At 38.4% G+C, this 22,035-nt stretch overlaps 3 protein-coding genes across 5 annotated transcripts in view; 1 reads left to right on the top strand and 2 right to left on the bottom strand.

Moving 5' to 3' along the window:
* The window catches only part of LOC126872304 (spermidine synthase), a 191,434-nt gene that overhangs the window by 4,025 nt on the left and 165,374 nt on the right, over positions 1-22,035 (bottom strand). The window contains exon 1 of one of the 2 annotated variants that reach the window (XM_050632096.1): positions 206-535. The exons of the other annotated variant lie outside the window; for it this stretch is intronic. The gene's annotated coding sequence lies outside the window, so the exon portion shown is untranslated. Of the gene's footprint in view, positions 1-205; positions 536-22,035 lie in introns of those variants that run through there. 2 annotated transcript variants of the gene reach the window in all.
* On the top strand, positions 1,900-4,725 carry LOC126872295 (uncharacterized protein MAL13P1.304). Its single transcript, XM_050632069.1, has 4 exons — positions 1,900-2,188; positions 2,285-2,407; positions 2,685-2,868; positions 2,957-4,725. The coding sequence occupies exons 1-4, from the start codon at positions 2,116-2,118 to the stop codon at positions 4,710-4,712; spliced, it is 2,136 nt and encodes a 711-aa protein (XP_050488026.1). The 5' UTR covers positions 1,900-2,115; the 3' UTR covers positions 4,713-4,725.
* LOC126872306 (probable transcriptional regulatory protein Fnod_1106) lies at positions 4,820-6,124 on the bottom strand. 2 transcript variants are annotated; one of them, XM_050632099.1, is made up of 4 exons: positions 5,866-6,124; positions 5,505-5,748; positions 5,239-5,401; positions 4,820-5,088 (listed from the first exon to the last, which is right to left on the bottom strand). In XM_050632099.1, the coding sequence occupies exons 1-4, from the start codon at positions 6,041-6,043 to the stop codon at positions 5,032-5,034; spliced, it is 642 nt and encodes a 213-aa protein (XP_050488056.1). In that variant the 5' UTR covers positions 6,044-6,124; the 3' UTR covers positions 4,820-5,031. The 2 variants fall into 2 exon arrangements, with proteins under 2 accessions (XP_050488056.1, XP_050488055.1); XM_050632098.1 differs by having other exon boundaries at positions 4,820-5,143; positions 5,866-6,118.

Here is a 22,035-nt window from a genome sequence, read left to right as displayed (position 1 = left end):
AAACGATTCACAGTACTCGATATCAAATCCAGATCATCACACACAATGGGTCCAAGAATCGCTTCAACCCCTTCGACGAACTTCTCTGTAATTCGATATTTATTTGCAAATTAAAAGTAAAATTACGACACTATCAGCACGAATAGCGACAAATAATAATTTACATTGTGCCAAAACTAACAAATTCAAATTCAAATTACTTTACCGATAAATACAAATCACCAGGGTAACCCGAAGAAAGAATTATTTCAGCCGCACCACAGCGTATAACCACACCATACGATTCTTCCAACCGAATTGAAATGCAGAAAGAGCGAGAAGCGAACGGTGTACAGTGTAAAAGTGACGACGAAGCAACGAGCAGACCTTCGAAACGGAAACACGAGCGAGAATGGAAAGTAGACGGGAGTTTACTTGCCAAACGGATGATGGCCTTTATCAGCCTCCGTCCCTCTGCTCCCAGATAATGACGGTTCAACCACGGACAAGATAACTTGTCTGCGCTGTAGTATGCGTTGCCGAAACGGAAATCGGTTTCCTAATTCCAACTGATGGAAAATATTCGGAAAATTCGGAGAAAAGGCGACAAAAGATAAAAGAAAAGCTCAGGAATCTTCCTCTGTCTTGTTATCGTTGCGATAACGATAATGCTTCGTAGATTATATGACGATACATATTTATATTGTAACTGTTTTGAACTTTAATCCTTTCCATCTCTCCATTAGCCTAAAACAAATAACACAGTCAATTCAAAAGACAACATTTAAATATAGAAGTATCGTTCATCGCTGCAATCATTTCCTCTTTTAAAGTCCAAATTCACGTAAACCTATTTAATTGGCAACTGAAGTCATTATCCTCTTGTTAACTAAATAGATAATTCCCCTTCGAAGGGGAAAATTAGGAAAATTAGGAAGGGGAAAATAGCTGTTAAACGTTTAGCTATTTACATTCAAGATCATATATAATTAGCTATTTATGTACATCGTTTTCTATTTTAACGCTGCACTAGAACTAAAAGATTATTTCTGCTTTTTATCATTCAAGGGATAAGTTGTTTTCTTACGGAGTTGCCTTTTTAATTTTAAATTTGATAGAAATGTAAACAAAATGATAATGATAATAAATAGCAGTAATTTGACTCTTCGTTAAAAATTTACATTTTATCGTTATCATTAAAAAATTTCGTAATTTTGGGTAAAAAAAACAAACAAACAATCGAATAAATCATTTTAGTTTGATAGATACGGAAAATCTCGCTCTTTCTCTCATTCTCTCTTTGTTAAAGAGAAGCAAAGGTTACATGGTCATTTCCTCGTGTCTCGTTTTAAACTCGTCCCACGATACCTTTATCCAGAACGTTTTCCTCAACTTATCGAAATGCATTCATCAAACGTAACTAATTTCATCAAATCGGAATTAATGAGGCCAACACGTGCGAGATTAAGCAAGTTCGACCATGACGTGGTCGGTATCTAAAGTCAAGGTCAATGTAATCACAGATCTGATTTAGCTTCGTAAAATTGAAGTAATTGTGATATGAGATTACGTGAATTTTTTTAATGTTACTAATTATAAAAGATTTTGTTGTTATTCAATTTATGAAATAACAACTTCTACTACTTTACTACGGTAATAAAAATAGAGCGTCTTTATTCGGAAAAAAGAATTTTGAGAAACTTAAAATAAAGAAACATACAAATAATTGGAACATTACAATATTTTGCAAATAAAAAACAAAGATATGACACAACTAATTTTACAATAATCTCATATAACTAACGCAATAATATTATTTGTATTGTATACGAAAACGTATACAAAAAAATTATACTAGATTCCGAATGTAAATTAGCATATAACCAATAGAGTTCGAAAGAATTACACCATTTTTGAAGTTTGAATTTAAATGCCACTATGAACGCGCTTTAATAGAGCGCCCTAACCAAAGCAGTGCCGCAAATTTTGCGGCAACGTTGCGTTCGCATGTTTCAATCGTTTGACACGATATTTGTGCGATTTTTAAATTTAATAGAAAACGTAAACTAAACTTCCTGCAGTACTTATCAAATGCCAAATTTTTGAATTTATTATCGCTTTAAAACTTAAAGTAACATGTCTATGCTCGCAGAACCACGTCGAAAACAAAAATGGACACTAAACCCACGAGGAAAAGAATGGAGCGAAGGTTTGTAAATATTTGAATTTATTCGATTTTACTTAAAAAAAATAGTATAATGTTGTATCTTCGAAACATCGTAGTGACATTTGTATGTTTCTGCAGATTCGAACAAATTCGGGCAGAAAATGTTGGAAAAGATGGGATGGACAAGTGGCAAAGGACTCGGAGCAAACGAACAAGGTATAACGGAGCACGTGCGTGTATCGGTTAAAAATGATACAACAGGTAAATATAATTAACAATTAGATTTTTACATTAACTCTGCTTATCGTCACTAATTCGTATTTTAACTATTTTGAATTTAATTCCAATGATCTAGAATTAACCTAGAAACGAAATTGCAAAACTTTAAGGAAATCAAAATTGTTAAAGTGAAATGAAATTGCTGCCTTTCTCTTAATATTCTAATTTCTAATGTTTTTAATATAATTTGTCATTATCTAGATAGTTGCAATATCAGTTATATTGAGAAACATTAATGAAAAATGGATTGTTCCTATAGGTATTGGATATAAACAGGATGCCTTAGACGAAGCATGGACAGAGCATCAAGATAGCTTTAACGACTTTTTACAGAAGCTTCAACAAAATGAATGTCACAATGTAGCGCAAACAGAGGAAAGCAAAGGTGTATTAAGTGGAAAATCGTTAGAATTGAAATCTAAACAAAGCCGTGCTCGTGTTCAGTAAGTATTATTTATGTACATATAATGTATTAGACGTACCATTATTTTATTCTCTTCTTGTCTTTTTTTCTCTTATTACTATTACTAGTTATCAAAAATTTACAAGGGGGAAAGATGTAAATAAATATAGTTCAAAGGATTTAGCAAATATATTTGGCCAAAAAGAATTGAATATAAATAAAAGTAATAAAGATAAACAAGGCAATGCCGAAGAAAACTTTGATTCAGTTGGCACTTGTGATAACAGAAACGGTATTATTACTATAAATGGTGGTAATATGGCAGAATATTTTATGAAGAAAGGTCAGGATTTTTCTCTGGCATATAAGAATAAAAAACAACAGGAGGACGATATAGAAGAGGAATCTGAATATGCTGGATTTGGATTTGCATCAACATCTAGAAAAGTAAAATGCCATGATAATAAGGAAAGCATGGAAGTTAAAAGTGTTTGTAATTATGCTTTTGAAAATCCCTGTGTAGAATTAAATAGCCCTGAAAATATTTCAAATTTTAATATTGAATCTAAATTTTCTAAGAAAAAAAAACTTGATGACAATGAATTACGTTTAAGCAGCAAGGTTAAGAAATTTAAAGAGAACAATGTAAATGAAAAAAGGCGTGAGAGTGGTATTATCAATGCCGGCTTAAATTTAGAATGTCAAGCTGATGAAGTTTGTAATGGAAAAGAATTTGAAATATCTAGAGTACAATTTGGCCTTACAAATTCAGCTTTAGATCTAAGCGATGAAATAAATGATAAGAAAAGAGTAACATTTAATGATCATGTAGAATATAGTACTGATTGTGTAAAAACAAAAAAAACATTAGACAAATTTGAGGTTGAAAATAAGAAAGCTAAAAAGAAGAAAAAATATAACTCTGATGTTAATAGTTCAGTGTTATCTGGTTGTGTTAATGAAGCTTTGGATGTAGGAACACCCGAGGAAGTACACGATAATGAAGTTAATGAACATAAAAGTAAAAAATCTAAAAAAAGAAAAAGAAGTCGATCGAATTTAGAAACAATAGTAGAAACGCCAGAAGAAGAGAAAGCATGTGAAAATGAAACAGAGATTGAGCAAACCAAAATGGAAGATTACATACCTGATGATTGTATACTTGAAGATGTTTCGAGTAAGAAGAAAAAAAGGAAAAAGTATAAAGATAAAATACAAGTTACCACTGAGAATAGATGCGATGAAAAAGAAAGTACGGAAAAAGAAACAGGGGCAAACACAAATGTAACACTTAAGGAAGAAGAGTGCAAAATTAATGAAACTCAAGAAAATATTTCTAAAAGCAAAAAGAAAAAGAAGAAGAAAAATAAAGAGAGATATACTGAGTCAAACTTTGAAAAAGACGAGGATATAACTGAAATTGAAGTTGAACTGGAAAATGTAAAAGCAGAGAAAACAGAATTAGAAACTGCAAAGGCAGGAAAAAAGAAATCTAGAAAGAATGACAATGTAAATGATCTTAGTTCTACAACAAATGTACCAAACAATATAAAAGACGAAAAGAAAGTTTCAGATAAGGAAAATACGAAAAATATGAATGAAAGTGAAACAGAAAAACCAGAGAAAGACAAAAAATTTATAGATAAATCTGCAAATTATTCCATAGATGGTAAAAAATTTGTGAAACGAAGGGATAAGATATTTACAAATACACGTTTGAAGAAGTCGAATAACAGAAGATCTAATACTTCATCTAGGCCTGGGAATCAAAGATCCAGAATGACAAAGAAGGTATTGATGTCTCTATTTTACTCAAAGTCAATCTTAGATTTTCCAGGTTCTAACATGCATGAAATAAAAGGATATGGAGCTGATCAACATTAAAGTGTAAAAAAATTGTAAACATGTTTCTAATATTTTGTGCATAATATATACAAGACATTTAAATGATCAGCTATAACGATGTTTATCCAAAGTAACATATTTTTGCAAATGTGCAGAATTTCTTTTATTTATATTTTTATTTATAATGTAATTATTGATAACTATCTTTATATATATGTGTATGCATATACATTATACATATACGCATATTACGTATATATTTACAGGGATGCAATGTTATCCTCTATTTTTACAATTTCCCTTATTTCTGAAGTAAGTTTTTGTTTAAATTTATTTATATTTAATAATTCTTCTTCAGTTACTTGAACTGTACCAGTAGGTATACATTTATTTTCTGTTGAAAGTATAGTATACCCTAGAATTTTTAATTGCGTTATAACTTTTTCTGGATGAAGAAATTCACTTTTAAACTATAACAAATAAAAATAAAGATACATTGTATGAAAATAGAAATCCGTTTGATTAAATTTAAATTGTTGGAATAAAAGGATTTATATTTTAGTACCTTAAAATACGTTCCACTTTCATCCTTTATTTCTTCTACATCTATCGCATTAGCTATTATTGCATCTTCCATTGCAGAATCCAAGTTACAGTCTTTAGAAGCTATAACGAAAGTTACACTATCGAACAAATGTGAAAATGCCGAAGGCTCTATAACTTTGGCACTAGAAATTATATACATATAAGTTAACATAATTTGACATTGTAACAAAGTAAATGTACATCTCGGAAGGAAAATTCTAGATTAAATTATAAAAGAGTACTCACTTAAATTTTTTTGATATATGTGCAATATTAATTTTTACATAACTAAGTTTGTCAGTTAAAATATGGATAGCAAGTGTAGGTCCTTTCATAATACGCATAGGCAGTACATGACTTTCACCAGTTCGTACATTTTTTATTTTTTCCAAAATTCCTTTTAACGTAGACATTGGCATGTTGGCTTTTCTTGCTTGTTCGACTAAATTTGCTAATTTTGGATTAGTGTTTGGGTCTGAGTTGCCACTTTCTTCAACAAAAAAACAAAATATATATAGTACCTTAAATCTAAAGATATTCACTTAAAACTTTGACTAGATATGTAAAGAAATTTTTTAGGTACTTTTTTCAAACGTCAGAAACATACCTACTGCTACAACTTTCATTTTATGTGATAGAGTATTAAATATTTGTGCTCTTGCGGTATCATGTTCTTGTTTCGTAGCTTTAATGTTTTGCCATTTGCTATGACCCGCATATCTTTTGGTTTCTTGAATCAAGATACTTGTATATCTATTATACAACAGAACGTTTCGAAATTTCATTTTGAAAAAGAGAGGTTATGATATTCAGTTGAGCCAGCGCAACTTAGTAGCAGGGAAATTGTTAATTTAATATTGGTATCGACAAGGACAGACGATTCTGGTAATTTCATTTCAATAATTACCATACAATTATAATTTATTATTACGCAACTGTTAAGAGGAATTAAAATACATTTGCTACTAAAATTTTCCCAAATATAAGATACTTCGAGATAGAAGATTGTGTTTGCGGGTATTATTTGTTATTTGGATAAAGCATGTTGCATAATATAACATATCTCCACTTTTCATCACATTTGCCATTCATTTAATACGTAGATGTTTATTTAACGTACTATTGTCTCTGCGTGCTATAATACTGTCATCATATAGAGATAAATTGTGAAAAAATATTCCCGACTAATAGGCGAGTTACAAAAAAAGTTAATTGCTTTTCTAGTTTTTTTAATTTGTAATTTTTTGTTAAGAACGTATACCTAGAACATATATACTTTCTTATAACTATAGGTGTATCTATGCACGATTTTTTAGCACGAAGAATTAAAAACTAGTAAATGAGTTTCGGTTGTTAAATAAAAAAATTTTTGATCTCAATAAAAAAAATTATGATTCGTCCTATTTTATGGCTGTCGCGATATTTTACAGGTAAAAAGCTGCGTTTCGCATGTGAAATTTGGTTTTAGACAACGAACGAAGCGCTTCAGGAAGCATAGAGACCCGCATGTCGTGGAATTGCGATGAAAAATTTCTTTCTACTTATTTTGATTTGTTCTAGCATGAAAATTTTGAGCATAATCTCTCACTATAAATAATAATTCGATGGCATGCCGTATATTAAGAAATCTCATCCGCTCTGGTTTAGCTCGTTTCACGTTTGAATTTTATTTAAAATAGGGTGGTTTTTATTGAATTAAAATAAATTTATTTCGATGATTTTAAGCTTCGCGTGTTTTAAATATTTCTTTTATAATCCTGTTTTAGTAATAACGGGCAACTGCAATTGCTTGAAATATGCCAAATAAATGTATTTTATTATAGTAATTTAGGAATCCGTGAGTAAAAGCGAACCCGTAAAACGTATTCAAGTTGTTCGTGCTATAGTTATTAAGATATTCTTCTCGAATAGATTTCGACGTGTCATAATACTTTAGAAATGGACGTTGAACCCAAAAGAAGAACGATTGTCCCACATACAGTTGTGGATCGATCAGCGTTTGCGCGATTTCACGAGGCACTTTCGCTACCGAATTCTCAATTTAGTCAGGCTGTTCGTGGTCATTCTTTTTAATTACCCTCGAGCGACTTCCAGGGGACGGGATCTAACCGTGTTAACCCCACATTGGATGGTTCCTTTGACACAACAGGTATAGGACATGTACGTCGTGTCGTCATTGCCTTTAATTCACGTACGCTTGCCGCTTTCTGAACGGTTAACCAGACGGGGTAAGAGAGTGAGAGGATGGAGGGTTTTAATAAATTTTGCACGAGAGTTCACCCTCTACCTCTATTCCTATTAAGATGTATATATTCTTGCTCGTGTAAAGCGTACCTTGTCCGGATAAAGGGACGTATTGGAGGGTCAACTTTTTATCACGAGCAACCGTTCAGGCGCGATCCGTGGCCTGCAAATTCAATATTTGCACGTCTCGTTCGTTTTCGAGGAAATTTGTCGAACGGGCAATTGATCGTCGATGATTCCCGCTTGGCAGACGTTTAAGGATCCATGAAATTTCGTATCGAGTGATTAGTGGTGTCATTCTCAAAAGTTATTTGGAATTTGAACGTATTCGTATCTTTGTTCAGAGGCAATTTTCACATTTTCACATTGACATACTTCTATATTAAATGTTAAATTTATCACGCGTTATCGACAGAAAAGGCCAACAATAGTCTAGTAATCACTTTACGCACACTGCGAATATAGTTACGCGTAATTTATTCTTAAAAACGCACCCGATCTCTGTCCGATCGCGTCCTCGCACCGCATCGAAGGCAATAAGAGTGTGAATAGCAGGCGGTTGAAAAATAAACCGTATTTATGCCTCGTTTCATTTGCTGTACCATGAATTCTTGCACCATCTTTGTCTCTTATCTTCGCTTTGGCCATTTCATCTACAGTTTAATACCCACTTTACCACCTTTAAAATGTTCTGCTCCCGCGCAGACTATTACCAAAGGGTGCGGAACACCGATATCGAAACTACTCGTTAATGGTTAACGTTATTTCTTATCCGCACCCCTTCCTGGAAATATATATAATTTTGCTTTTTGTCACGTTATCCCATCGTAATTAAAAGACTTCGAGACAGGGATCTAATAAATCCTGTAACTCACGTTGTCTTTCCGCCCTGATTCTCGCCAGATCACTTTAATCCCCTTCTCCTCCTCCTCCTCCTCCTCCTCTTGTGCATCTACCCTATAGTCACCCTCTTTCCCGTTTCTTTCACACTCTCCCTCGTTCATCCTGCCTTCGGTTCTCCCTTCCATTTTTTGTCTTTTTATTTTTATCCTCTGTATTTCTGTCGTTATATGATGTTCCGTCTACGGTAACTTTTTTTTTTTTACCCTCCTTCTTTCTTCCTTCCTCTTTTACTTTCCTTCCAACGAACACGGTTGCATCATCGTTCTCCTATGTCCGAAGTGTCCATGGAAATTGCTGCTGCTGTTTTAGAGGGACGATTTGCTCTCTGTTAGAGGACGTAAATCTAGAACGTTGGAAGGAAAGGTATTCTTTTAATAATCGAATCGGATCGACCGAAGTACCGTGTTAAATGGAGGATATATACACCATCGGCCAAAAATTTGCCTTTCTACCAATACTTTGAATAATAGAAATATCAAAAGAACGTCGTGATCGTATATTTTGGAGAGAACAATATAAAATTGTCTGTATCGCCACTCGACGTTTAGCTGCTTTCGCGTCTTCCCTTGAATTCCTTTCTGTCTTTTCCGTTTGTCCTTCGTTTAAATTCACCACCTTGCTCCATCGCATTCACGCTTCGCTCTAGGTATTTTATGAATACAAAAACTGCGGATACATTCTGATTCAGGGTACAAGAATTTTATTTTCTTTGTTTCTTTCGTGCATTCTCCCCTTGCCTCGTTCTTTCACATTAGTTCTTCACAGGCCATTTGTAATTCTTTCTTCTTTTTTGTAAGAGACGAAATGAATTTTATTATTTTTCTATCTTTCACGCGTTTCTTTTTCCCCCGTTTCGTTTCTCTCCTTTCCTTCTTTCACGAAAAAAGTGGTATGGCCGTGTACAACGAAAATCCAGAAATATCATTCTCAAAATACTGTACGATCACGAAACGATGGAAATTCCGACGATGTTTCATATGCATCGATTTGATACGAATCACTCGTCGTGAACCAAATTTCTCTAATATCTGTAACGTCAGCCGTACGAACTCCAACTATAATTGAAAAATCACAACGCGATATTTTGTCTCCTTTGTTTCTTTCCGTACTTTCGCAATTCATACGTTTCTCCTTTCGTTTCGTTCTTTTCTTCGTTCTGCATTTAGCGACCGTTTTCTCTCTGTCCTCCTCTCTTTCCGTTTCTCCGGCCTCCCTTTCGAGCTCTTTCACGCGTATAGGTATGTACGCCATGTTCAATTTTATGAGGGGAAACATATACGGCGAGCCGACGGGCGACGTTTAATAAAGGCGTGGGTGTGTGCGCTAGGGGTGCTAGTTAGCACGGCGCTCGGCGCCGGCGACGACGTCGCCGTCTGGACGCCTATGGCCTCCTCTCAACGTCCTACACCGACGTAGACATAGACGTAGATGTAGACGACGACGACGACAACCTCGTCTCACTCACTTGAGGCACGTAGTGACACAAAGTGGTCGTTCTTTAAAAATCCGGCAGACGTCTCGGTGATTTGAAATAATATCAGCGCCAAGACGCTCAGCGTCGTTGCGTTTCGCTTTTTCATCGACGACGTTCTTACGCCTACCGATATGTAATGACAATTTTTTGGCTGTAACGCAACTTCCGAATTAGATTTGAAAGAGGATCTTCGATAAATATACGTCCGATAAAGCCAACTATCTATTTTAAACTGTAAACCAGAGGCGGAAGAGCATTTAGCAATCGCCTCGGCAAATTAATTTCCATTGCTCGCCTTCCACCCCGTCGTTTTTATCATCTTCGAAATCCAATATTTTTCACATTTTAGCCCAACTATTTTCTCGATAAACATTGGTCGCACACCCATGTAAAATGACATTTTCACCGGGTGCGTTCCTTTTTATTTTACAATTTAAAAACGGATGCGTCACGTCGCGACGAATCGAAGAGAAAGCGCGATCGGTTGTTTATGTCGTTGTCGTTCGCGCACACGCGATTTCCATGTGTTTCCGTCACGGTGTGTCGCGTCACGTCAGTCCAGGCAATTTTGATCCGTTACGTTCTCGCGTTAAAACGCGCAAATTGCACAGCAGTTCTCGCCATGTTACGTCTCATTTAGATAAACGCTTGTCACGTTGATTAAAGCGTGCCGCTCGAAAAAATACGGTTTCACGATTATTATTAATTATGACCGTGTGCGCGCGCGCGTTTATGTTCAGCAATTAGAAATCGCGACTAGCATTCTCCGCAAGTCAACACAGGACGAACATTAAGAATAACAAGATACTTTTAAGGTAGCGACATTCGTAGGAAGATTTAAAGTTCTGGCTTGGAGGCTCAGGATTCGAAATTTTTTGGTTTACGGATTGGAAAAAAGAAAACTACAGGAGGAAGATGAAGCAAAACCGTTTGAACCGTCTTGAAAGGTGAAAAAAAAACTGTGATTGAAAAGAGAAAATCACGAAGTAACACGACTTTTCACGAGAACAATTTTTAGCCGACCCAAAAGTCTTTTACGTGTTTGCTAATTGCAGGTATACGTACTTGCGTTCGACTCACGGTGACGACTCTTGTATTTCGCGATTGGCCTCGATCGCTTCGAAAGGAGTCAGCGATAAAGCGATTTTATGGAAACCTTGGCGCAGTCTTATGGAACGAAGTGATACACGCACACGTTGAGACTTTACTAGTCGCCGGTAATGAGCCTGAGAGGGTGAACAAACGGGTGTAGCTCGGTATGATTCGGGTTAACATTCGAAGAACGAGGCTCTTCCCTTTCCTCTTCAACCTCTTTCAATTTCTAGCTCTTCCTACGTTGCTTTCTCCTCTCTTTCCTCCTTCTTCCTTTCCTCCGATTCTCCTTCTCAACAATTCCTCGCTCTTCTCTTTCATCACACTCACTTCGTTTTTCCTATTTCGTTCTGGTTTTCGATTAGTGGTATTACTTTGTGTATTTTTTCTCGTTGCCCCTTTGCTTCGATTCTTCTGTATACCGACTGTATGCGTTTCAGCGTATTTAGCGGCCAGTAAAAGCCTTAATGAAAAGGATCTCGAGTCGACGAGACAGTAAAATCGGCGTTATATCGACGCTGAAGATGAGAAAAAGAAAAAGAGTCGAACGCAATTTATCGCACAATCATATAAACGGCTCGTTGATCGTTCCTAGCTACGATCTTGCGATCGATAAAACTTCCGATTGAAATCGTTTCACCATTCGATTCTCGTAACTCGGATCGTGGTGCGATATGAAACATACGGTTAATTTCTATCCCTACCGATATAAAACAACTGATTTCAGAAGCTCCTTATTTCCAGGTTTTATAAATTAGGTAAGAATTTTTCTTATTACGTGCGGATCTATACTAATGATAAAACGTATTGGGTCGTAACTGCCGAATTGGATCGAAACGATATCATGGATATTGACGTTTTAGTCGATGGTAAAGCTGTCGTATGACGTACCTAATCGTCGTCGATCGGGTATCGGCATGGTGGTGTTTAGTTTATTGTTGCTTTGTTTATAGTTTCGCACTTTCAGGAATCCACATCTCTGCGTTATTAAATCTCGAAACGAAGTATATCGTACATTTTCGCAGATTAAAAATTATTACGCGATTCTCCAAATAAGATACTTGGAACGACAGATCCTCTCGAAGAATGAAACGTTTCTTGGAAGAAACCACAAGGGGAAGAAAAACGAACGATACCCATCTACGCAAACCAAATGGAACCGGTGATGATCGATATGGTGGCCCTTTCGATCGACCATTATAACAGACGTAGAACGACGAGGACAATGTCTGTCAACTATAATTTCTCCACAGACGTTTTTATACACGGCACGTGTGGGCGCGCGCGTTTAACGCTGTGTTCCCATCGTTCATTAAGTTAACGATCCATCGTTAACCTCACCTTTATTGGATGCGTTCGATGCGCTTCGTGGATGGGGCGAAAGGGAAGGCAAAACGAAAGGTAGAAAGAGAGAAAGGGAAAGAAAATACAACGTTTCCGAGCGTTCGACCCGCCGCGGTCGTTTCTGACGCCATATGACCGTGGTGTTTTGAGACGACCATGCCATCCATTTCAGGGATAGTACGCCATTCTACCGGGTTATGTAATACAGAGTTTAAGCATTTTCCCCGTATCGAAAGCACTCGGTATTGCATCCTGTCGTGCATGTGTTCGTACGTGTTTTTTATTTTCTCGAGACGCGCCTCGTAAAACTGTATTGGCGCGAAATCTGTTGCTCGATGTCCGAGAAACGCGAGAAAAGCTAACTTGGTATTAATGAACGTTCATTGGAGAGTCTTTACGTTACGTTAACGTTGGATAATTGGAAATGTCTTTTATAGAATTTTAGGGATATTGGAAACCTACGTTTCTCATATTTCGCGACAATTTCCAAGATACCTTGAAGTAATTTTTTGCTAGAAAATTCGTTAACTTTCTGTAAAATGCGAACGAAGAGCGTTAGGGCAGGGGTATCACGGGCAAAGTTTCGGAATGGGCCAACCCTGGATGAGGCTAAATTCCACATTTTCGGTGTAATAAGTGTTTGCAGAAGCATCGTTGAAAAGAGGAAGAGTGGAGGCATGCCGGAAGATGCTGAAGTCGCGACGAAAAAAAAGAGAGACGCGGTACGTGGATGCTGGCGTACGAACGAGGAAACAGATAGCGAGGAGAAAAGTATTTCATCCTTCTTTCAGGGCCTTTCCCTGCCGGATCCTTGCCAAGTCTGGTCCGGGTATTACCTCCTTTGAATCTACCACGAACAAGCCTTGGTCTTTAAGATGCTCGCTGGGGTTAGGTTAGTAATTTGCGGATTATACGGCCAAAAGGAGGGCCTGACAGGAGATTGGTAGGGCAGGATGGAGAGTTTCAGGGAAGTGCTGGAAGCCGCGGCCTGAGAATTGAAGGTTGAGAATCGAAGGACCAGGGGGGAAAAGCGTATATGGAAGAGAAATGGCCGTGGTTATGAGAATTTTTACCGTAATATTCGTTTCAACGTGTCTCCGATCCACTTAAAGTTTGAAACTATGCTAAATAAAGCGACGATTATTTGTCTCCGAACGACGATGGAAGGAGGTAGTAGAGACACGAAACAACGTAGTATTGCCACGCGAAAGGCTGCGAGAGAGAGAACGAAACGAGATAACGCAAATAGAAAGGTTGCTTCAACGATAGAACATCTCCTCATCTGTAATTTTCTTGCTTTTTTTCTCTCGTGTTTCCCACGCCGACATCTCCGAGATCGGTGTCCTCGTAGTTTAGTTCATCGAGTTCGTCCGACGATGCGTCGCAACGAAAACTTTTCTGTGAACTTTTTCATTTCGACGACCCTGAAATCTGTCATTTAACCGGGCAAGGAGAGCGGAGTATTAGCTTTGACAGCAAAGTACGTCGTAATATTTCTTTTTCTTTCCTCGCGTAATCAGTCTGACTTTGTTTCGTAATGATTCTTCGCTGATTAAAGAAACTCTAAGCAAGTAGAATGCTGCTCTGTTATCTCGTAATTTGTACCATGGTTTTTGCTTGATAGCTGTTATTTTCATAAATTGCTGTACATTCGGCAACTTGCATAATTTCTATCGCCCCTTCGTAAAAATAAATATGAAAGGGACTGAGATCGTATTATAATTGTTTGATAAGACTATATACGAGTTACGAGTAGTTTTACCGAAAACTAAGTAGACAAGTATCATTCGTATAATCGTTCAACCATTTAACGAATCTTGCGATTATCTCGGTATACGATCAAATTAAAAAAAACTAGCGAGCGTTTCGCGTTCGTAGAAGTCTTGCTTCTATGCAAAAATATGACGAGCGTTTGTCTTCTTAATTATTCTTGCCAGACTATTCTCCGAGAAACACTCGCTATCGAGCATTCGCGCAGTCGTAACACGTACACAGGTATATACGAACGAGGACAAGCCGCGAATAAACCGCAGAAATTTATCGCGGCAAGCAACACGGTGCCTTAATCATCTGTCGCGTGGTCGTGCAACGAAGAAGTTAATTGACTTAAAGGCTGAATTACTAGAGGGTTAGTTCGGAGCTAGAACTGCCGTCGGAGGTTTGCCGGGCAAATTTATCTCTCGTGCATACACGCACGTGCCTTCGTTTTCGCGCGCGTCTTGCCCTTCGAGTTTCGAAGCCTAAGCACAGAAATATTTCCAATGCGATGGCAAGTTAGCGAAGCTTCGGAAATCAGAATCGTGCGGGGAAATCGTTTTGAAGGTAATGCGCGGTTTCGTATCGACGCTTTTTCCTCTGACAAAGGGGAATTATCGAGAGAAAAATATTTTCAGGAACAATTTTGCCACTCTGTTAGTTTTCCATGACTAACTTTGAAACAACTACATTTCGGAGGGTTGGAATATCTTCGATTTTCAGCCTCACTGCAACGAGGGGAAATAGTAGCGGGCTGAAAGATGGCGAAATAAAAATTGAGACGTGCATTAACCCGCAGCAGGACTCGAGTAATTTCGTCTTGGGTTATTCCTTGGATATTGCTACGTAAATAGATCGCATTTGGAGGCACTCAGCTCACAGCGTGAAGCCATTTCGAAACAAACGAAAAAGCCGCGGGATACAGAACCGACGTTACAAGCTTTCTCACCAAGTGTGTACAAGAATGACACGAGGGAATAAAGCGAGAAGAAGCCATCGATTTTTTATTAACGAGAGAGGAAGAAGGCGAGAACCAAGGCGATCGAGTAGCTGCGAAGTGGAGTCGACGCTGGATGGCGGATCGAGTAATCGAAAAATTAAGTTATTTCGATAACGCCCGTATATCGAAGGCCGAATCCCCGTGCTGCGACATCACAAATCACTTATTTCCAAGTTATTGCGTGTTTTCTCTTTCTTTGCCGATGGCGAGAAGTAGTTTGGAAGTTAATTCGATGGTTCGCGCAGGATCAGAAAGGATAATCATCCAGGTATTGAAAAATAAATAAAAATCGCATTTCGGATGTTATTTCCAACGAGATTTTGTTCACTCTTTGCAAGACACTCGCGGCCAGAACGAATCCCATCGTCGACTTATACGTATCCGTAGAAAAACTAGATTGCCCCTTTTTCGTTGCAAATGCGTCAACATTTAACTAATATAGAAAACGAAGAATCTATTCGTCAACCTGATTCTACGTAAATTCATTGCTAAGAGAACCTCGTTCCCTTTCAGTCGTTGAAACCTCAACGAAGCTTTCTAGTTCCTCTCTCGTCCCTTTTTTCCGAGAGGTATCACCGCTTAAAATTATCATACAACATAATTACCTCAAAGGATAGAGGGTAAAACGCGTTAAAACACTCTGACGGCGAGAGCAAAGTCACGATGGCCCTTTTAATTTCTCTGCTCAGCAAATTTTCCATCCGCTCACCCTTTTTCAGTGTCACACCCCTGGAAAAAAGGGACGTCGCGAGCACGCGAGTAGAAACAGCGGTCGTATCACGCGAAATGAAAGTCTCCTTCCGTGAGTTTAATTAGAGCGTGCTGAAATATCGGCACGACCGAATAACAGCAAGATGATCGCAACGGATTGCGGTGTGACGCATGGTGCAACGCGGATAGATTTCCAGAGTCGAATCCGGCGAAAAATGAAGCGCGCACCGCGTGAAAACGATTTGTTCGACTTACTTTTTTTTATTAGAAGCCGCCATCATACAGATTTTATCGCCGTTCTCGCTCGCTACAGGACCTTTCATCCTGCATTTTTCATCGTTGCTCGCTCGATCGTATAGTGATAACGATTGTATAATCGTATACGTATACAGTATGTGCCTGTCTCTCAGTTTGTAACGTTTCGAACACGCGTGAACACGTAGCTACGTAATAAAAGAGCGAGGCATCCGTTTTAAGGATTGTAACGTCACTTTTACAGGACGTTTCAAGGCCATTTCACGATTAAATAGATAAAAGTACAATACGCTCTCCTCGATATCATACGATTTTTGGTCCAAACAGTTTTTCCTCTCGTTCGTATTTTTTCCCGATATTTGGGCGTTTCGAGTTAAACAGAACGTATCGTATAGTAGAGCGAAAAATCTGTACTTAGAAGTTTTATATATTCAAAGCTGGAGAATCTTTTATTCGTAATCCTGTAATAGATTGACAGAGAGCTTTTATGAGTTTAATATTTAAAACGATTAATTTTATTATTTCGTTCTAATATCCAAAATACGAATAGAATTGTCGATATTTTGTATCGATTTTCTAAAAAAGGTTTGTTTAAACGTTAATTCAAAAGAACTTTTCACGAAGCAGGTTTAGATTATATCGTATTGCGTTCCCTGTTGGTGAAGCATTTACGATTTTATCGGCCGATTCGTTCGTCGTGAATGATAAATGTTTATGGTTGACTGTGGGGTGGATAGTATAACCGTGAGACTGAATTTGACGAGCCTCTAACCTAAAATGAATGGGATATACCGTGTGTTTGTTAGAAATGGAATACATATACGCGTTGGAAAGGTGGCAGTTTTTAAAAGATGCCGAAGAGAAAAAAAAAGAACAGAATTAAAACGACGTTGCGTAATTGTAGAATTTTTCATCGGGTACGCGACTTTTTCGGCGCGAAACTTTAGCAGCGATAATTATTTAAATATCTGTTACATACCTGCGAAGATACCGAGCGGTTAGTGATTGCGCAAAGTGTACGTTACATACGTAATATCCGACGAATGTGCATAATTAGCAGAAATAGCATCGTTATTTCGTGTTCGATGTCGAGATTAGAATTATGTATTAATTATAATATAAAATAGACATTGAACCCATTGCCGAGGCCTGAAAGCGAACGCATTTTTAACGTAGAGATCGAAATCACGGTTAACATGGAAAGAAATAAAAAAAGCACGAATGTTTAAGTACTTCGTATAATTATCCACTTAAAGTAACCGTATTATGATCTAGAAATTATTTGCAGAAGTGCTCGACGAGAGGTCTAAACGAGATATCCGATTAAAACGAAACTTTATATCCATACTTGATTCAAGTTTCACATGTGTAGGCTGTGCACATTTAAATAATAATACGCATAAATCAAGATCTTATAGCATGATTAATTCAACTTTAACGAGACAGATAATTAGAATGTGTATCGTCGAATTATTTTAATGCAATAGTAATGATCGAAATAATTAGCTTATCTGAGGCTAATTATCGAGACCGCTGCGTGTAGCTTCTAGCTAGCGAGCTATTCCCTCCCTTGAATGATAATGCATTGAAATTTGAGGCGGGTACGTTTTAACTCTATTATTAATTCGGTTGGGACCGAGATATGCACACGATCGTCCCTATGCCGCGTAGCCACGTTACTTTACGCGCTAATTATTATAAACGCAAATTAAATTCCTAGAATCAAGATTTCAGATAACGCGTAGCGAATCATTCGTTGCTGGCAATTTTTTCCGTTTCCGATAATTTGTTGTTTCATCTTGAAAGTGAATCTTTATAGCGTAGGGATTCAGCGGTTCATCCGACGTTACTATGTTATTTTAGTCTTAGTATCTCTATTACCGTTATCCTTCGGTATCGCTACAGATCAACTAAAACGTTCGGATATTTACGAACGATAGTATGTATGTCTGCACTTTGATATCGCTACACGTAGTCGACTTCCATTGGAATCGAATTTCGGTAGTTGTGCACAGCATAAGCAATCAGTTCGATAGGGTCTGTGGTCGTGAAAAATCTAAGTCTCACGTGAGGTAGTAGGAAGGTCGTCATGAGGGGGTTAAAAGGGCCGAACGCTTCACGCGCTGACTCCAACTACTAGCTGCCTCTGCCTATTGAATATTCAAAGCCCAAGTTCCCGCTGCTGGGTAATTATAACGACATTACCGTTACTTGTACCTTGGCTGCGACGCGGAACCGACTTGATATCGGCGAATTAGCGCTGTACGGGCTAATAATTTTGAAAATATTAGCCTGGCCAGTGAGTCGGAGGATGTGAATCGAACCTTGGGAGGCGTATCCGCCCAGGGCAATAACTATCGTCGAGCTATTAATGTGTTTTCTTAAGGATCGCACGACCGTGTAACAGGGACTTTCGCGTTTGAATTTCCAAAACGTTCTTGCCAAAGTATTATCGGTATCGGTAAAATATGTTACGGTAACGTCGTTGACCAACCCTAGGAGTCAAACCTAGGATCGTCAAACTTGTGGAAACAATGGTTTTTACGGTATTCGTATTACGTTGTATTTCGAGATATCTTGGGACAAAATGATCGCTCGTAAACTACTTTGCAAAACTTTCGTCCCTTCTTCGAGACTTTCCATAGAGAAGAATTACATTGGCAGACCATCGATCGATCGCTCGGTCGCATCGTTCCATCGAGGTCGCGGATCATTAGAACAAACGAGATCACTACTCGCGACAACCGCCGCGTATCTATATATGCGCGAAAAAATTAAATTACAATCGGCACGCCGAGGCGGTCGGTGTCATCTGTTGCTCGAGCGTGCCGCCAACAAGTGGTACAGGCCGAAATTTAAGGGGTCGAGAAAACTCGGCTAGTCCTCCCCTCGCGTTCCATCGCTGCGAGCTTGCCCTCCTTTCGACATACCCTTCCCCCTCCCCCCCTTCAACACACACACACACACAAAGCCACGTACGTACATGCCTACATACATAGGTGTATGGGTGTATACATAGACGAAGTAGAGCGGGTTCGGAGCCGGGATGGCTCTCACGCTTCCTGCCTTTAATTGTGTTCCGGAAAGAGATCCTCTCGGACTGGATATCCGGGCCGGTGTAATGACCCGCGAGCAGGAACAGCGGAAAAAGGAGCAGCAGAAGGCACGTTCGATATCCTCGGCACGCTCGTGTACGTACGTACGAGTTCGTGGACGTGGTACGCTCTTGGAATCATGATCGACTCGATTCGCTAGAACGTGTTGACTGTTTAGTATAATGAGCTTGCTGGGGAGATGAGCGACGTGTGATCAAAACGTGGATATACGGAGTGTATAGTCAGTCGATGAAAGCGATACGAGCGAGGTCGTCAAATTAATCGGGTATTAAGGATTGCGCGGTAATTTTGTGAATCGGAACAGAAATCTAGCACATGCAGCATGTTTTATGAGAAGGATCTTTATCGACTACGACGCAGTTATCGGGTCGTATATTTAAAATCACGTACCTTTCGTTCAGAGTAGCGATTGACTTTGCAGTCGAATCTTTTATATGAAAGACGCGAAATCATTGGATAAAACATACACGATTTAAGTTTTATTATCGTACCAAAACTATAAAAGTGTAAACCGATATCTAGCGTTGAACGTATGCATTCGGTGAATTTTAAAACATCGTCATTCGCGTTTTCTATCGGTTGTTTCCAACTGACCGTTACTGCAATTTTTTTTCCATCTAATCTTCGCGTCAGTCAAAAAATAAATCGCGTCAAACAATTCTGCATACAACATGGTGTAATTTTTTTTTTGTCGGCGAAAGGATAAAAAAAAAAAAAAAAAAATAAAAACGAGGAGAAAATGAACGAAAAATACTGTGTGACAAACGTCGCGTCGATCGATTCCGGTGATCGGGCACGAATCACGCGCGGAAAGCTTAATCGATTCGGCCGGAAATCACCGGCTCGATGCGAAGTCTCGCGCGTAAAATTCAGTCGCGTTAATCATAACGTCACGAGCATCCATCCCGATAGAGACTGACAAAGCACGTACACGGGCGTCCACGCGCGCTTAATGAATCCCCTTGTGCTCGATGTGTTCGGGCGAAAAGCACGCAAAATACACGACACGCGCGCGTAACACACGACAACGCGCGCGTACACGCGCCAACAGACCTGGGCTGTTGCTGGCATCCGCTTGTTGCCACGCTTCGGACACTTTATGATATCGTGAAATAGCTATCTCGTACAGTAACGTTTCTGTAACTCGATCGCGACGAAGAGTTCAACGATTGCGAGAATATTTTTTCGGAAGCTCGTAGAATTTTCTAAAGAAAAAATCAATCTTTGTAACAATGGCATTTCTATTTTGACACGAGTTGGAATCAAGTCTCGTTTGAAACGTTCGACGGTAGAGCAAAGTTACATCCGACCATGTCTCTGGTTGAATTTGGACTGGTTTCGTACGATAAATACTCGATAAAAATGCTCGTGCTCAGAGACGGATTTGCCCAACGTAGAACGTTTATTGATCCAGCCAGGATGTCCTATAATAGCGACGAATGCTCATAGAGACTGTTTCAAGAATCAGTCTCGTGTCCCGTTTAAATTTGTATCAGCGTATTAACCGCAAGTTACGAAGTCACTTTCAGTACTTAGCGAGTGAAACGTGCCTGGTCAAGTAATTCAATTGGTGGCACCTGGGAGCAACTGCTACTTTGATTAACCGAGAATCGGAATACCTATACTTTACTCTACAAATACTCTAAATGAAGTTGTAGGATAAAGTGCGTTCAATACAGATTTTCACAATTAAGCGTTTATAAGATTAACTGAAAATTACTTCGAAGAACTCGTGACACAGAGCAGGGTATCTCGTCGCGTCTAAATTGTTTCCACCGCTACCGAAGATAAGAAAAAACGTCGAATTGTAAGAGAAGTTGGAGTCGTTTCAAGAAATCTGGTAATGACGAAAAATGTTATTCTAAACTACAGCACGATGTTACAGAGAATAGATGCTGATATACGAATTATTTGAATGTCATTCCGAGTTGAATAGGTTGTCTGATCATTGATCGACTTATTTCATTTTACTGCAGTGTCGTTCTGATTGCGTCAGAATCTATATACTTTCAGACATTTCATCATCGCTGTTTTTATATCTATCGACTTCTCCATTACGCTTGCTTAGGTGAAGAGATCATTCCGAGTAATTCTTACACGTAAACCGTTTCTAGTGTTTCCCTCGTATCGAGGCATGCTATGACTCGCGCAATATTTTGGTTATACCGTAGCAATAATATGCAAAAATAGTGTTAACGAAAAAATGAGATAAAAGATACGTTTTCCACCAGATGGATGAACGAATAATGCAATTAAGTAAAAATGTGATTCGAAAGGTGTTTCTTCGTCTTCTCTCGTCGTGGAAGATCGTAGCGTGTACGAGAAGAGGGAACGTGGATTAAAACCCGTACAGGAGAGAGAGGAATATTTTTGGTGATATTCGGTGGCCGAACAAGGACGTCCCTGTAATAGTGCGAAATAATCATAGACGAAGTGGTTGAAGAGGTATCGGTGAGGGGGTTGTTGGAAATCGGTCGTTCGAAGAATTGGAAGAAAAGGCGAGAATAGTCTGGGGAAAAGACAGGGGACCGAGATGATCAAATGAAAGGGGAGAGGGATGAAGATGGTCGCATGAACCGGCGACGAATAGCAGGGGATGTTTCAGTTAGCGATGGGATCAAACGTGACTCGGATGGTATTGATGTGCCTTCGTTAAATCGATATTTTAATATGCCAGCCGCTAATTATATTCTATCCTTCTTGAATTTTATCCATTTTTCGATTTCGTTCCTTTCTTATTTTCCCCGAGACAACATCGGCGTATCTCGATCGCGTTTTAACCATTTAACGAGTATTTCTACATATAGGAATCCGAACATGTATTTGTTTCCCGGATATCGACGTCAAAAGACAATGTTAATTTACATTTATTCAAATCAAATG

The sequence above is a fragment of the Bombus huntii genome, chromosome 13, assembly GCF_024542735.1.
Source record: "Bombus huntii isolate Logan2020A chromosome 13, iyBomHunt1.1, whole genome shotgun sequence".
In the NCBI taxonomy this organism is placed as follows: domain Eukaryota; kingdom Metazoa; phylum Arthropoda; class Insecta; order Hymenoptera; family Apidae; genus Bombus; species Bombus huntii.
Note: the sequence above shows the minus strand (reverse complement) of the source record. Positions and strands in the feature narration are given on the sequence as shown.

Coding starts and splice junctions, on each gene's coding strand:
- LOC126872295 (XM_050632069.1), top strand. CDS start 2,116: ATGTCTATGCTCGCAGAACCACGTCGAAAACAAAAATGGACACTAAAC. Junction 2,408..2,684: donor GGTTAAAAATGATACAACAG/GTAAATATAATT, acceptor TTGTTCCTATAG/GTATTGGATATAAACAGGAT. Junction 2,869..2,956: donor CAAAGCCGTGCTCGTGTTCA/GTAAGTATTATT, acceptor TACTATTACTAG/TTATCAAAAATTTACAAGGG.
- LOC126872306 (XM_050632098.1), bottom strand. CDS start 6,043: ATGAAATTTCGAAACGTTCTGTTGTATAATAGATATACAAGTATCTTG. Junction 5,749..5,865: donor AATGAAAGTTGTAGCAGTAG/GTATGTTTCTGA, acceptor TTTTTGTTGAAG/AAAGTGGCAACTCAGACCCA. Junction 5,402..5,504: donor CATATATCAAAAAAATTTAA/GTGAGTACTCTT, acceptor TATAATTTCTAG/TGCCAAAGTTATAGAGCCTT.